Source organism: Scyliorhinus torazame, chromosome 1, assembly GCF_047496885.1.
Source record: "Scyliorhinus torazame isolate Kashiwa2021f chromosome 1, sScyTor2.1, whole genome shotgun sequence".
Lineage (NCBI taxonomy): Eukaryota > Metazoa > Chordata > Chondrichthyes > Carcharhiniformes > Scyliorhinidae > Scyliorhinus > Scyliorhinus torazame.
The window spans coordinates 88040984-88058183 of NC_092707.1; the positions used below are offsets into that span (position 1 = coordinate 88040984).

Here is a 17200-nt window from a genome sequence, read left to right on the forward strand (position 1 = left end):
TATTCTAGTTTGCTAGAGTCTGGAACCCAGAAATTTCTGGTTACACCAATTTGCTTGGAGGCCACATCACAGGTAACGGAAAGAAGAATGTTTAGTTGTAATGCGAGACAATTTCTGGTTAAGCTGGGGCCTCATTCAGATTTAGAGCACAGCAGAAATACCTCACCTATCCAAATGCAGTTTGCTCTGAAAAGGAAGTACAATCAGACACTTGCTATGTAAAGATATGCAAATTAGTGTAGAATTTAATTAAGCACTTTTATGGAAAATGAGTCACCAGAAATGCGACTCAAAAAATCTTGTTCTCACGGCTTGCATATTCACAAATGACAAAGTACAAAGAGAAAAAACAGTAATATCACAAAATTAGGAACGCACTTTAGAACTGGGAAATTTCCAATACAGGTCAGTGAAACATAGTACAAAAGTCTGGAGTAAGTTGCATTTGAATGAATGTATGTACAACCAGGACAAAGCAGCAGTGCAGTACAGAGAGGAAAAAAAAATTAAATAGCAAAAAGCTATAGATTATTACAAAATATATATTCAGTCCTGCTGCAGTTCCAAGTTCAGATTCCCTTCATGACCATTATATAAAATTCAAGTAATGAACTGTGCACAGTTATGCAACCAATCTGCATCACTGGGTCAAACCTCAATTCTACACCCAGAAAGTACAGCCAAACCCTCACCGGAGAGGAATAAAAGGCTCTGCTGCCAAACCGAGTGATCTCACAAGACGTAGGGAATTCTCTCCCATTTTGTACCCTCAATATTGCATACCCTCCCCCTACAAGTAAACAAATCACCTTCCATAGAAAAACAGGTTATCACCCACATTCCCAATAGCCAATCTTAAGGTAGCTTGCGAGCAGCAGACAGTTTAAATTTTAATATTGCGACCCCCCCACCCCACAAAGTTCCCTTAGTGACTAAAGCAAACACATGTGCATACAGTTTTAGTTTGTTCTGTGGATCTCCTTAGTCTGAAAGCAATTCTCTCAACTGTTGAAAGAGTAGAATGCACATGCTCAGTGCATGCCTCTTCATCCGTTGGATGATGCTGGACTCATACAGCAGACTGGTCCCAGGTCTGGTCAACATAAACAGATGGTGTTAATACGATTCACTATTTTGACATGTAACACAGAAGAAGGGGTTAATGAGTGCACTGCTAAGAATTGAATCCTAAGTTACAATTGATTATAGGGAAGGTACCTTGGTGACTGGGGCCCTCGAGGATCCTGAAGGTAAACGGATGCCGCCCCCTCTGTTTTCATCCAACATCCTCCCTGGTGACCTCTCCCTGCTGGGGTCCAAAGGTCTGCCTGGAGATTTCTCCCTCTCCAAACCCCTCCGTGGTGATTTGTCTCTTCTCACCTCCTGTCTTCCTTCTCTGTACCTGACAGATCTGTTCAAATCTTGAGGTGAATTTTCTCTTGGGCAAGGTGCCAACTTCTTTGACATATGCTCGTTGTAGGAGGGAAGGCCCCTCTTGTTAGGACTGCTGTTGGTCAGACAGAAACCCAATACCTTAACATGGGCATCAGTAGGTTCAGGATAATAGATTGTTCCAATCATTAGCGAAGAAACTATAAGCCAATTGGGTCCCCAAGTAAACTACCTCCATTCATGTGTAAAAACAAGCAATAACTGGATAGAAAAAAGGTGGCTGTTCTAGTCAGAACTCAAAATTACTCTCTGAGCAAGTTGTTGTGTATCAGATGATCAGCTCTTCTGGCAACATCACAAACTCCATGGAAGAAAAAGAGTAAATAAGAAAACACACTTATAAACCTGATGTAAATTAGCAAGATAGGATCTGTGTACATATGTCAGCCTTTTAAAAACACATAAGTAGTGAAAGAGTAGCCAAAGGAAAGTTAAGGCCGATTAGGGACCAAAAAGGAGATCCTTCTTGTGGAGTCAGAAGGCATGGCTGAAGTAAGAAATCAATGATTGGCACCTGTCAGTGCTAGAGAAAAAGATGCTGCTAATCCAGCAGTGAAGAAGGAGGAGGCAGTAGTGATATTGTGATTGGCCAGGGTTTATGAACTCCAAGGTGTATTATGGAATTCACCTGGCCTATAACCTTTTGTTGAATTTGGCTGGGATGAGCACAAGAGCCTTCACTTGAGGTGGGATTCAACAGTCTTCCCAGACACTTTATTCAAACAAGCTTTATTCTAAGAACTTATTAAACATTTATATAAACTACAGCAAGAATTGTTATCAATTACAAACATAGACACCCCACAGCTACAGTAACACTTAATGAATTCCCCCTTAACTGTTCCAATTCAAAAACAAAATCCCATAAACCAAAAACCTCTTTTCAGGGGCGTGGCCCAGCACTCTGCATTCTCACTTGAATAAGACTGGCTTTCCTTGGGCAGCACGGTGGCACAGTGGTTCGCCTGCTGCCTCACGGCGCTGAGGTCCCAGGTTCGATCCCGGCTCTGGGTAACTGTCCGTGTGGCGTTTGCACATTCTCCCCCTGTTTGCATGGGTTTCGCCCCCACAACCCAAAAGATGTGCCGGTAGGTGGATTGGCTATGCTAAATTGCCCCTTATTTGGAAAAAATTAATTGGGTACTCTTTTAAAAAAAAAAAGACTGGCTCTCCTTGAGATTCTGACCCCGTCTCACTAGCAGGTTTAAACCCTTCTGGAAAGCAAACTATATCTTATAAGTTTGGTGGCTAAAGCAGGTGGCTATAATCAATAGCTGGAATTTTTAAAACTGGAACAGATATTTAAAATGAAAATAGAAAGGCAGGAACAAAACATTTCTTTCTCCCCAAGTCCACAGCAGTCAAATCAAAAGCAAAAGTAAAATAGGTGACAGAGCCACAACCCAGCTCCACCCACACAATGACATCACTGAAGCCATGTGATACGCCAAAAACCTTTCTTAAAGGGACACTCCCATGACAATAGCGATAGGATGAAAAATATTGATCAAATGAAGATATTTTAAAAGTTGGCAGTCAAAGTTGAAAAGTCGCCCAGTCTAAATAGCATGCAGGCCAATTTGAGGAAATAAGATGTAAATTCAGGAGGAAGGGCCACAATCTTCCAAGCCCCCTTGAAAGGTATGACAGAAGACTGGAGTATTGCAAATGTTATGTCTGTACTCAAAATAAGAGAGGGACACATTCAGCAGCTACAGCCGGACAGACTAAAGTCAGTGGTGGGGAAACTTTGGGGGGAATCTTCCCAAGGCCATTGGCTGTGGGGTCAGGAAGGGGGGGGGGGGGGGGGGGGGGATTTTCAAATCTTCTCTGATCTGACCAAAAGAGAGGTGCCAGAGAACTGGAGGACAGCTAATGTGGTGCCATTATTCAAAAAAGGAAATAGGGACAAACCAAAAAATTATAGGCCAGTGAGTTTAACTTCAGTGGTAGGGAAGCTACTGGAACAAATTCTAAGGGACAGAATTAATCTCCACTGGGAAAGTCAAGGATTAATCAAAGATAGTCAGCATGGTTTTGGTAAAGGCAGATCATGTTTTACTAATCTGATTGAAGTTTTTGAAGAGGTAACTAGATGTGTTGATGAGGGTACTGTGATTGATGTAGTCTACAAGGACTTCAGTAAGGCCTTTGACAAGTTCCCACATGGGAGGCTGATAAAGGTAAGAGCCCATGGAATCCAGGGCAATTTGGATCCAAAAGCGACTAAGTGGTAGGAGGCAGAGGGTGATGGTTGAATATTGTTTTTGTGACTGGAAGACTGTATTCCGTGGTGTTGTGCAAGGAGAGTGCCGAGTCCCTTGTTGTTTGTAGTCTACATTAAGGCCTTAGATTACAGAATGATATAGATGTGCTGGTTAGATGGGTAGAAGAGTGGCAAATGGAAATTAACCATGAAAAGTGTGAGGTAATGCATTTTGGAAGGACTAACAAGGCAAAGGAATATACAATGAATGGTCAAACCCTAGGAAATAAGAGAATCAAAGGGACCTTGGTGTGCATTTCACATATCTCTGAAGACAGCAGGGCAGGTTGATAAGATGGTTAAGGCCTTTGGGATTATTGCCTTTTTTAACTGAGGCATTGACTTTAAGAGCAAGGAGGTTGTGCTGGAGCTGTATAAAATGCTGGTTAGGCCCCAGCTGGAATAATGCACGCAGTTCTGGTCACCACACTATAACCTTTTGTTGAATTTGGCTAGGATGAGCACAAGAGCCTAATAATCATTATTAGTGTCACAAGTAGGATTACATTAACACTGCAATGAAGTCACTGTGAAAATCCCCTAGTCACCCCCCTATGGTACCTGTTCGGGTACACTACTGAGAGAGAATTCAGAATGTCCAATTGACCTAACAAGCATTCTTTTGGGACTTGAGAGGGGAAACCGGAGCACCCGGTGGAAACCCACGCAGACACGGGCAGAACGTGCAGACTCCACACAGACAGTGATGCAAGCCGGGAATCGAATCCAGGTCCCTGGCACTGTAAAGCAATAAGTGTTAACCACTGTGCTACTGTGTTGCCCAAAAGAAAGAAAGTAATTGAACTGGAGGGTGCAGAGAGGTGATTCATCACGGTGTTGCCTGGACTGGATCGTTTCAGCTATCAAGAGAGACTGAATAAGCTGGGGTGGTTTTCCCTGGAGCAGGGGAGGCTGGGGGGGCCTGATTGAGGTATATAAAATTATGAGGTACATAGATAGGATGGGCAGAAAGGTACTATTCCCCTTAGTGGAGGGGTCAATAACCAGGGGGCAGAGATTAAAGGTAATGACAGGAGGTTTAGAGGAGATGTGAGGAAAAAACGTTTTCACCCAAAGGGTGGTTGGAATCTGGAACTTTCGCCCTGAAAGGGTGGTAGTGACAGGAACCCTCAACTTCTAAGAAGTATTTAGATCAACACTTGAAATGCCATAGCATAAAAGGCTACAGACCAAGAGCGGAAAATGAGATTAGAATAGTTAGCTGCTTGATGAGTAGCTTGGACACCTTGGGCCGAAGGGCCTCTTTCCATGCTGTAAACCTCCATGACTCCATATGGACTTTTAAAAGGCACTTGACAAAATCCCACATAATAAACTTGTTCACAAAATTAAAGCCCATTCAATTAAAGAGACAGTGGCAACACGGATACAAATTGAGCTAAGGCACAGAAAGTGGAGAGTAGTGCTGAATGGCTGTTTGTCAGACTGGATGGAGGTACACAGAATTGTTCCCCAGAGGTCAGTATTATGACCACTGATCTTTTTGATGTACATCAATAATCTGGATTTGGGTATACAATACATCATTTCAAGGTTGCAGATGATACGAGACTCAGAAATGGAGCAAATAATGGGAAGGATTGTAACGGGGCTGGTTTAGCATAGGGCTAAATCGCCTGCCTTGGCAGGCCAGCAGCACGGTTCAATTCCTGTACCAGCCTCCCCGAACAGGCACCGGAATGTGGCGACTAGGAGCTTTTAACAGTAACTTCATTTGAAGCCTACTTGTGACAATAAGCGATTTTCATTTCATTTCAACAGACTTCAGGAGAATATAGACTGGTCAAGTAGACAGGCACATGGGCAAATGAAATTTAACCCAGAGAAGTGTGAAGTGATAAATTTTGGGAGGAAGAATTAGTGAGCTACGTGCAATTTCAAAGAGGGTGCAAGAATAAAGACACCTAGGACTGTATACAAACAAATCTTTTGAAGGCGGTAGGACAAGTTGAAAAGACTTTTAAAAATACATATGGGATCCTTGGCTTTATCAATGGAGTATAAAGGCAAGGAAATGCAAAAGCATTATAAAAGCTCCGCTGAGGCCTCAGCTGGATATCATGTTCAATTATGGGCACAATTCATTTCATGAAGGATGGCAATAACATGGAGGGAGTACGGAAGAGATTTACTAGAATGGTAGCAAGCTTGAGGAACTTAAGTAATCTGGAGAGACTGGAGAATCTAGCGTTGTTCTCCATACAGCAGTGAAGATGATAGAGTTGTGAAAAAATAATGAATGGCTTTGAGAAGTGTAAATGAGGAGAAACGATTTCCAGGAGCAGAGGGGTCAGTAATCAGAGGGCAGAGTTAAGATGACCAGTCAAAGAACCAGAAACGTCACCAAGGGACTTTCTTTTTTACACTGCAAGTTGTTATATCCAGAATACACTTCCTGAACAAGTAGTCAAAACATATTTAACAGCAACACTCAAAAGCAGAATAATGTGCAGGCCTATGGGGAATAGGTAGGTGTGGAAAAATGATTGGATAGCTTTTCCAAAGAATCAGTACAGGTACAACGGCCCAAATGCCTTCCTTCTGTGTTATCTTATTTTATGATTAGGCTTCATTTTAATTTGGTTCTTGAAAAATGCACACATGGCTGTTCATCCAAGCAGTATCCAACCCCATTACAAATTGTACTAGCTTAATACTATTTAAAAAAAAAAAGAGAGTTGGGCTATTTGTTCAGCTTAAAGGCCCCAGGAATAGAAGGAAGCAAAGTGACCAGTTTTTGAAAGGTAAAAAAATGTTATCCCTGCAGGAAATAATATTAAACCGTTCACTTTTGTGCTGTCTTCATTGTGCTTAGAATGAAGCTTAGCTTTTCCTCCTTTTTCCAATTCCAAAACCAGGCAGGAGTAGGGAAGTGGTTGACTGGGATAGGGTATGACCTCAAGAACAAATTAATTTGCATTTGTTTATTATATTTTCAGGATGTTTTGAAGCACTTTACAGCCACAAGATTACTATTGGAGCTTGGTCACTGTTATTTTGTTGGTAAATGCAGCAGCCAATTTGCACTCACCAAGGCAAAATCAGCAGGGAAATGAACAAACAGTTAATATGTCTTTTGCTGGCGTTTGTTGGAGAACAAATGTTGGTCAGGACATCAAGCAAAATCCCAGCTCCTGTATGGAATTTTTGTTTTAATCCACCAGAGTTGTAGCATTTTATCTCGTTCAAAAGACAATCCCCCTAAGCCCAGGCCCTGTTTTGTTTTGCTCTTGGAAACAGATGATAGCATAAGAATAAGGAAGACTTCACAGAAAAATAAATCAACATTAATTGCTCTTGGAATGATGTTGGAAATGGAGCAGGTTTAGTGGCAGCATTTCTGCCTTGAAATAAGAGGTTCAGGAGCTGGACACTGATGAATGGAGACAGGGCCTTCAGCTCCAAATTCTGCATTTGCATCAGTACGAGTGGTCCCCTTCCCTCAACACATAGGTTTAGGGAACCCATAAAACCCCCCAAAGGCGAACAATCCTATCAACCTTGTATATAAAGATAGAATATTCACATTGCTTAAGTAATGTTTTTAAAAAAAATTTAGATGACCCAATTATTTTTTCCAGTTAAGGGGCAATTTAGCGTGGCCAATCCACCTAGTCTGCACATTTTTGGGTTGTGGGGGCGAAACCCATGCAGACACGGGGAGAATGTGCAAACTCCACACGGACAGTGACTCAGAGTCGGGATCAAACCTGGGACCTCAGCGCCATGAGGCAGCTGTGCTAACCACTAGGCCACCATGCTGCCCATTGTTTAAGTATTGTTAAAAGCATTCACATTGGGGCTGGAAGCTATGAGCAAAGTGCTGGAAAATGGGATTAGAATTGGCAGATCAGGTGCCTTTCATGCGACGGTGCTGACTAGATGAGCCGAAGGGCCTTGTCGGCACTGTATTTTTCTGTGAAGCCTATGTCCAGTGGGGTCAGTTTTGGGGGTCATTGCTTTTGTGGTTTATATGAATGATTTAGACTTGAATGTAGGAGGGTTGATCAGTATCGCAGAATTTGTGGGCTGGTAAATAGTGAAGAGGATAGCCTTAGATTACTGGAGGATATAGATAAGATGGCCAGATGGGCTGATCAGTGGCAAATGAAATTCAACCTGGATAAGTGTGAAGTGATGCACTTCGCAGGTAAAAAAAAGGCAAGGGACTACATGATGAACTGCAGGACCCTGAGAAGCACTGAGCATCAAAGGCACTTGGTATGCATGTACAGCGTTCCCTTAAGGTATCAGGGCAGGTGGATGAAGTGGTTAAGAAGGCATCTGATATTCTTGCCTTTATTAACTGAGGCATAAAGTTGAAGAGCAGGTAGGTTATGCTGGAACTGTATAAAATAGAATATTGTGTACAGTTCTGGAATCCACATTATCGGAGGGATGTGACAGCACTGGACCCAAGGGTGCAGAAGAGATTTACCAGGATGTCGCCTGGGCTGGAGAGTTTTAGCTATGAAGAGAGATTGGATAGACATGGTTTGTTTTCCTTGGGGCAGAGTAGAATATAGAATATACAGTGCAGAAGGAGGCCATTCGGCCCACTTAAGCCCTCACTTCCACCCTATCCCCGTAACTCAATAACCCCTCCTAACCTTTTTGGACACCAAAGGCAATTGAGCATGGTCAATCCACCTAACCTGCACATCTTTGGACTGTGGAAGGAAACCGGAGCTCCCGGAGGAAACCCACGCAGACACGGGGAGAACATGCAGACTCCGCACAGATAGTGACCCAGTGGGGAATCGAACCTGGGACCCTGGCGCTGTGAAACCACTGTGCAACCGTGCTGCCCAGTAGACTGAGGGGAGACATGATTGAGATGTATAATATTATGGGGGGCAGAAATAGAGTAGACAGGAGGAAACTTTTCCCCTTGGTGAAGGGATCAATGACAGGGGGCCTAGATTTAAGGTAAGGGCAGAAGGTTTAAAGGGGATATGAGTGAAAACCTTTTCACCCAAGAAGGTGGTGGGAGTCTGGAACTCCCTGCCTGAAGGGCGGTGGAGGTGAGACCCTCATAACATTTAAGGAGTATTTAGATGTGCACTTGTGATGCCAAGGCATACAAGGCCAAGATCTGGAAAATGGGTTTAGAACAATTGGGTGGTTGTTTTTGACTAGCGCAGACACGATGGGCCGAAATGTCTCTTCTGTGCAGTAGACGTGGATGACTATGAATCAGCCTGGTAGTCCTTCCACAACATTACATATTTTATTTGGGGAACAATGTGAAGTTACAAAAACAGCCTCTTGCTCAGGCTTTGTGTCACTCCCTTCCTAGGACCTATGTTCTGATGTCTGCTTTATTGCTTGTGAGATTAATCAAATGCTTTAGTTATTTATTTCAATATATAAATTAATATAATGTACCCAATTCTTCCAATTAAGGCACAATTTAGCGTAGCCAATCCACCTACCCTGCACGTCTTTTTGGGTTGCGGGGGTGAAACCCACGCAGACACGGGGAGAATGGGCAAACTCCACAGAAACAGTGACCCGGGGCTGGGATCGAATCTGGGTCCTCAGCGCAGTGCAGCAGCCGTGCTAACCACTGCATCACCGTGCTCCCCCAATTGAATACTTCATTAAAAATTAACTTCACCTCAGGTTATCCCAAAGCACTTCACAGCCAATTAACTGCCACACAGCGCAATCATGATTGTTGTGTAAGCAGGTGTAATGTACATTTTTCCACACAATCAGGTCCCACATGCAGCAAATAAGATAAATTCCAAATTATTATGTTTTGGTGCTATTGGTTAGGAACTTAAGAACAGGAGTAGGCTATTCAGTCCCTTGAGCCTGTCCTGTCATTCAATGAGATCATGGCTGATCTGTGATCTAACTCCATGTACCTGCCTTTGGCCCATATGCCTTAATATCTTTGCTTAACAAAAATCTATCTCGAATTTAAAATTAACAACTGTTCTAGCTTCAACTGCTGTTTGTAGGAGTTCTAAATCTCCACTGCCCTTTGTGTGAAGAAGTTCTTCCTAAAATCTCTCCTGAATGGTCTAGCCCTAATTTTTAGACTACGCCCCCTAGTTTTAGAATCTTCAACCAGTAGAAATGGTTTATCTTGATCTACCCTGGGCGCAATCGAACGGCCGCGATGCGCCGGATTCGATAAAGCGAGGAGGCTTCCTGCGAGATTTGCAATGTTCAGAACACCTTGCAAGATCTCGCGATCTGGATCTTCCCCTCGCTGGGCTCGGTCCAGATTTACATATTTAAGTGACCGCACTTAAATATGACTGCAACGGATTCTCCCAGCTTCCAGGAATGAACGCCTGCGCCTGGGAGACCTAGCCATTCAGCTTGGACCAGGCGTAACAGCATCTGGGGGTTTCCAGGTCATCGGAGGCCCCCGGGTGGTTGGGCTCTGGGCAGGGTGGTACCCTGGAATTCCTGCTGCCACCTAGGCAGTGCCACTCTGGTTGTCCGTACCAGTGTTCAGGCCTGGGGCTGCCTTGCCCTTATAAGGTGGGGTGAGGGGTGGAGCTGCGGTGCTCCGGAGGCTGCAGTGGGAGGGGTGGGGCGTCAAGACATCAGGGTGGCAGTGCAGGAAATTAAACTAAGTGTTGCCTCGGCGGGGCATTCCTCTCCGAGGTGAAAAAAAGAGTCCCGTTTGATAGCTTCATTCTCGGCACTGCAGCACTGCAGGCGCCGAGAAACACCCCGCTTTTAGGCCCAAAACAGGACTCTGTTTTTTGGACGTTAAATTGCACCCCCGTCTTTTTCTGTTAATATCTTGAAGTTTGAGGAATGAATGTTGACCAGGAAACTGAGAACTCCTGGTCTTCCTGGAATTGTGCCTTGGGATCTTTTACACCCATTTGAACAGGACTTAATTTTACCATCTCACCTGAAAGATCCACCGTTGCCAATTAGCACTGCTCAATGCTGCACTGTAACGTCACCCTAGATTCTGCTCATGACTTGGAGGAAAGCTTGAACCCACACGATTCCGACTCAGATGTTGGGCAGAATATTTTGTCTTGTGATGCAAAGGCAGGCCTTGCGGCCCTCCAATGAGGACAAGATTGGCATGCGGAGAGAAAGCTTTTAAAGCATCAAAAAGTTCCTACTGTTGTGTGTAGTCACAAGTAACTGAAGCATTATGGAGTAAACATTCAGTGCAACAAATCCTTCCAAAGACAGGAAATTCTACGTTGACATGCACGAGATGATCGTAGACAGCGCAGGACAATTGATGGTACACACATGACAGGTGCATGTTTTGACACAAACAAGCAGTTAGTATCTGCTCACTCACGTCAGGTTTGCTGTTGGTGGAACAGGGTCCATGTTGTGGGAAGGAGACCTAAAAAAAGAGAATATGCACTGCACATACCTCGATTACTGCTGCAATCATTAGAGATGGAGAACATGTTTTGTACAGTATTATAGTAATTGGTGGACCCTTTTAAAATGAACTTTGACCCAGAAACTGACGACACAGCCAAGGGCAGAATGGATACATATAGAAGTACAGGCAGCTGGAAAGTTAATAATCCCAGCAAGAGAACCATAAAGCAGGCGGCATCAACCCTTTGAGGCCAGAAGCAACTATCCTGCTTTCATAGTATGCATTGTATTTCTTTCATTTACCATAGAGATTCTAAAACAAGTTGCTGGGATACTCTGGCTGAACTGCTACTGGCATTCCAGCCATTGATTATTCAATCAGAATATACTTGGGAGCTATCCCTAATCTACCTCTTTTAAAAATAGGCTAAGATAGCATGCAAATTCAGCTGTCAGGCAAAACCAAAATCTGAACTCAGGTGTACTGGTTGAGAATCTAAGAGTTTGGGCGGCACAGTGTTTAGCACCGCTGCTTATGGCGCTGAGGACTCGGGTTCGATCTCGCCCTGGGTCACTGTACGTGTAGAGTTTGCACGTTCTCCCTGTGTCTGCGTGGATTTCACCGCCATAACCCAAAGATGTGCAGATAACGTGGATTGGCCACACTAAATTGCCCTTTAATTGGAAAAAAATAATTGGGTACTCGAAATTTATTTCAAAAAAAGAATCTATGAGTTTACTAAATTTCTAACGATAAATATATTTCTGTGCAATTAGCAAAATGTGCACAGCTTTATACCAATGACATCTGGACTGGTGTATTCCAACAGACTACTAGCCAGCATACCACATTCTACACCCTATAAATTTGAAGTTTTCCAAAGCCCTGCTGCCCATGTCCTTACTCGCATCAAGTCACATTTACCCATCACCCTTGATATCACTGACTTACACTGCCTTCAAGTTATACAACACCTCCATTTTAAAATTCTCATCCTCGTTTCCAAACTCCTCCATAACTTTTATCTCCTCCAGCCACACATTTTTCTGAGATATGTATTCTCCTCTAATTCTGGCCTCCCAAGTATTCCTGATCTTAAATCACCCTACCATTGCTGGCCGTCCCTTCAGCCGCCGAGGCCATAATATTTGGAATTGGCTCTCTAAACGTCTTCATCTCACTACCACTTTGTGCCTTTAAGTCAATCCTTAAAAGTTACCTCTCTGGCCAACCTTTGGTCATCTCCCCCAATATCGCCTTATGTGCTCAGTGTCAAAATTTGCTTTATAAAACACTTAAGAGTCTCGGGATTTTTAATTACAATACATTAATGTATAAATACTTTATTTTGTTACATAGGGTGGCACAGTGGTTAGCACTGCTGCGTCACAGTGCCAGGGATTTGGGTTCAATTCCAGCCTTGGGTGACAGTGTGGAGTTTGCACTTTCTCTCAGTATCTGCGTGGGTTTCCTCCAGGTACTCAGGTTTCCTCCCACAGTCACACAGATGTGCAGGTTAGGTGGATTGGACATGCTGGATTGCCCCTGATGTCCAAAGGTTGCCTAAGTTGTCCAAAGGTTAGATGGGGTTATGGGGTTGCAGGTGGGGGGGGGGGGGGGGGAAGAGTGGGCCTAGGTAGGGTGCTCTTTCAGAGGGTCAGTAGCGACTCGACGGGCTGAATGGCCTCCTTCTGCACTGTAGGGATTCCATGATAGTAATAATAATAACTGCTTATTGTCACAAGTAGGCTTCAATGAAGTTACTGTGAAAAGCCCCTAGTCGCCACATTCCGGCACCTGTTCGGGGAGGCCGGCACGGGAATTGAACCCGCACTGCTGGCCTCGTTCTGCATTACAAGCCAGCTGTTTCGCCCACTACTCAAGCTACCTGAATCATTAAAAAAGCAGCATCAGTTTTGAGATTTCACTTCTTAGAAATTTTCTCAGTTATTTAACTCTCTTTTATTTTCATTTCTTACTGCTAAAATTATTTTTCCTTCAATATTTTGGAACCTGGCTGCTGTGTTTTGTTACAATGTCACAGTACATAATGGTTGCCACTGAGTGGCGCACTTGTGCCCAGATTTGGTCAAACTTCCCAAAGGAGTTACACACCTCAACCTCCCAACAACCCTCGCACCATGCTATCTTAGCCCATTTTTTAAAAAAAGAAGTAGATTAGGGATAGCTCCCAAGTATATTCTGATTGAATAATCAATGGCTGGATTGCCAGTAGCAGTTCAGCCAGGGTATCCCAGCAACTTGTTTTAGAATCTCTATGGTAAATGAAAGAAATACAATGCACACTATGAAAGCAGGATAGTTGCTTCTGGCCTCAAAGGGTTGATGCCTGGAGTTCACAGCACAGACCCTTGGGCAACATGTGGTGCCGTCCTGCTCTGGATGGGTAGGCATTTTGCTGATGCTGGCCTGGGTCAAACCTGTTCAGTACTGATCTTGCACAGACTGCGGTGATAATCAGGCCAGTGAAGTCCCAGTGAGATGTGCTGCGGTCAGCTGTCATTTCACTGGAGCAGCCCCTGTAGGATAGACATACCAAGCATCTTCACTGTCCAAATGATATAAAAACAGAAAAATACTGGAAACATACCAGGTCTGTTGATGTCTGTAAAGATTAATGCCAGGCTAACATTTTAAAGCTTTTATCAGAACACATTAACTCAACTTTCAGAATGTTAGGAAAGAAGTTAAATCTTAAAGTGGTAAATTATTTTAGACAGTTGAATTAATGATTATTTTCTGAAGTACTTGACTGGGTATCAGGGGCGTCATTCTCCGACCCCCCGCCGGGTTGGAGAATCGCCGGGGGCTGCCGTGAATCCCGCCCCCGCCGGTTGCCGAAGTCTCCGGTACCGGATATTCGGCAGGGGCGGGAATCGGGCCGCGCCGGTTGGCGGGTCCCCCCGCTGGATTCTCCGGCCCGGATGGGCCGAAGTCCCGCCGATAAATTGCCCGCCGGCGTGGGTTAAACCACCTTTTGAACGGCGGGACAAGGCGGCGTGGGCGGGCTCCGGGGTCCTGGGGGGGGGGGCGATCTGGCCCCGGGGGGTGCCCCCACGGTGGCCTGGCCCGCGATCGGGGCCCACCGATCCGCGGGCGGGCCTGTGCCGTGGGGGCACTCTTTCCCTTCCGCCTCCGCCACGGTCTCCACCATGGCGGAGGCGGAAGAGACTCCCTCCACTGCGCATGCGTGGGAAACTGTCAGCGGCCGCTGACGCTCCCGCGCATGCGCCGCCCGGGGATGTCATTTCCGCGCCAGCTGGCGGGGCAACAAAGGCCGTTTCCGCCAGCTGGCGGGGCGGAAATTCGTCCGGCGTCGGCCTAGCCCCTCAATGTTGGGGCTCGGCCCCCAAAGATGCGGAGCATTCCGCACCTTTGGGGCGGCGCGTTGCCCGTCTGATTGGCGCCGTTGTGGGCGCCAGTCGGCGGACATCGCGCCGTTTCGGGAGAATTTTGCCCAAAGTCTTTATTTAACCTGAAAAATTGCCCAAGGGTAGCCATTTTGAATTAAGAGCATTTAAATTTCTCAAGCGTTTCAGTGTAAACTTGGCCACCGTAATTTGACCAAAGATTACTTGGTAACATCCTATTTACCTGCGGCTGGTGATTGCACACTGCTGATCACTGCTTGCTTCCTTCACCAGGTTTCCTTTACAACAGATGATTCGTTGTTTATTCTGATAGGACGAGGCCATGTAAATGGCTCCAGATGAGATTGCAGGACCAAGATACCTGGGATTTGGGATGTCCAAGTGAGCACGACTTGGAACACTATAAAACAAAATAAGAGTGTTGATACCTTGTAGGATTTCTTGCGATTGTGCTGTCATAAGACCAGCTTTCAGACACCACACAGCTACAGTAATCGGTGTATAACACTTAATGAATTCCCCCTTAACTGTTCCAATGCAATAACAAAATCCAATGAACCAAAAACCCTATTCAAGGATGTGGCCCAGCACACTGCATTCTCACTTGAATGGGGCTGGTCCTTTTCCTAAGATTTTGATCTAGTCTCGACCAGCAGATTCAAACTCCTCCCGGAAAGCAAACTATATCTTTTAAGATACGAAGGCAGGTGGCCCCAACCAATGTTATTTCACTGGAACAGTTTTTGAAATAAAAATAGAGAAAGACAGGGAAAAAACATTTCTTTCCTCCTCTGCACTCCAAAACAAACAAAATGAAACTGAAACCCAAACACCTCAACCACAGCAAAGTTCCATCCACACACTGACATCATTGTAGCCACGTGACAAGACAAAAACCTTTCTTAAAGGGACGCTCACATGATACTAGCATGGCATTTTTTGGCATTGCCCTATCAATTCTCTTTACACATGTATAATTTGATAGCCCATTCAAAGGGCACCAAGAGCCAACCATATGTCCTGTAACAGGAAATATATTTAGACAAGTCAAACAGAGGTGCTGCTTCACTCCCCTTAAGGACATCAGTAAACCAGGTGAGTTTTTACAACACTCTACTAGTTTCATGGTTATTTTTATTGGGCCAGTTTGATCAACCCCAGCCCCTCCCCTCCATCTTGCTCATGTTCACTAGCCTGTCCCTGCTTGCCAGACTAATCTGAAGCATACACCACTCTTGTAGAGCTCTTCCTCCCCCTGGGACGTACGAATACCACGCCTTCCCACCTCACCTCCCGGTTCTGCTTGTCCTATCTCAAGACATTCTCCTCTGCCCGATAGCTGCTAAGGCAGACTATTGTTGCCTGTAGCAGCTCGTTGTCCTTAAAGCGACCACGGGCCTTATCCAACTCAAAGTGGGTGTTATCTTCATCTTTCCCTAACAGCTTCATGAATATTCTTGCAAAGTATTCCATCCGTCATTGGGAATCCCAGAAGAGGACTCTCGTGGGATCAACCGGCCCCATCCAAATCCATGATTTGGCCACCTTTTGCACTCTATTTTTGTGCCAGACAGGAATGAATAATTGTTGTAGTTCACCCGTGCATTATTTGAATGTTTGCCATTGCCTGTCCACTTTCATCCCTTTAAGTAACATTCCCCAATCCATCATAGCTGACTCACACCGCCGTTATTTAGATTCAGGATCCTAGTCTCAGAATTAATTACATCACTTCATTTTGATGAAGAATTCTATCATATTATGGTCGCTCATCCCCAAGAGACCTCACACAACTAGATTGCCAATTAATCCTTTCTCATTACACAATATCCAGTCTTGGATAGCCTATTTTCTGGTTGCTTCCTCAACCTATAGGTCTAGTAACCCCCCCCCGTATACACTCTAGGAAGTCCTCCTCTACAGTACCGTTACTAATTTGAATTGCCCAATCTAAAAGCAATTAAAGTAATCCATAATTACAGATGTTCCTTTATTGCATGCATCATTAATTTTCCATTTAATACCAACCCCAACAGTTTGGGGGTCTAAATACAACCCCCACTAACGTTTTGGACCCTTGGTGTTTCTCAGTTCTACCCATACAAATTCCACATCGTCGGAGCTAATATCCTACCTCATGGTTGCATTAATTTCCTCTTTTACCAGCAATGCAACCCCAACACCTTTTCCTCTTTGTCTGTCCTTCCTAAATACTGAATAGCACTGGATGTTCAATTACATTCCCACCTAGCTTTTTATTGTCAACAAAATTAGATGCATTGTTCTCAGTCTATTTGCCCAAAAAAGCTGAGGCCCTTCTGCTTATCCTTGCTTCACTTCACTAGTTACAGTTTACCCACTTGAAAATGCCTTGTGTATTTCAACTCTCTGCTTCCAGTTCCTTAGCCAATGTTAATATATTATCCAAATTCATAAGTCCTTATGTTGCTTGTTAATCCTGTTTGGCACCTTACCGAAACCCAAGTATACCACATCAACTGGCTCCCCTTTATCTTAGTTTATCTAGTTACATTTTCAAAAACACTCTAATATATCTGTTACACTTGATTTCCCTTTCATGAAATGTTGACCTTGTCTGATCATACTATGAATTTCTGATTTTCTACAAAAAGAATATGAAAAGAAACTTGCAAGGGATATCAAAAACAGCACAAAATCTTTACAACTACATTAGGAAAAAAAAGGTGGTTAGGAGCAATGTAGGCTCCTTAAAGCTGATAA

General features: G+C 44.3%; 1 protein-coding gene across 6 annotated transcripts in view; it reads right to left on the reverse strand.

The window, feature by feature from the left end:
- Nucleotides 1–219: 219 nt before the first annotated feature.
- LOC140409371 (citron Rho-interacting kinase-like) overlaps nucleotides 220–17200 on the reverse strand; it is a 334921-nt gene continuing 317940 nt past the window's right edge. For 5 of the 6 annotated variants that reach the window (XM_072497833.1, XM_072497819.1, XM_072497829.1 and 2 more), the window contains 3 exons: nucleotides 14682–14858; nucleotides 1219–1507; nucleotides 220–1093 (listed from right to left, as the gene is read on the reverse strand). In XM_072497833.1, coding sequence (XP_072353934.1) covers nucleotides 1070–1093; nucleotides 1219–1507; nucleotides 14682–14858 — 490 coding nt within the window. In that variant the 3' untranslated portion in view covers nucleotides 220–1069. Of the gene's footprint in view, nucleotides 1094–1218; nucleotides 1508–11014; nucleotides 11082–14681; nucleotides 14859–17200 lie in introns of those variants that run through there. The other variant, XM_072497838.1, reaches the window with a different exon arrangement.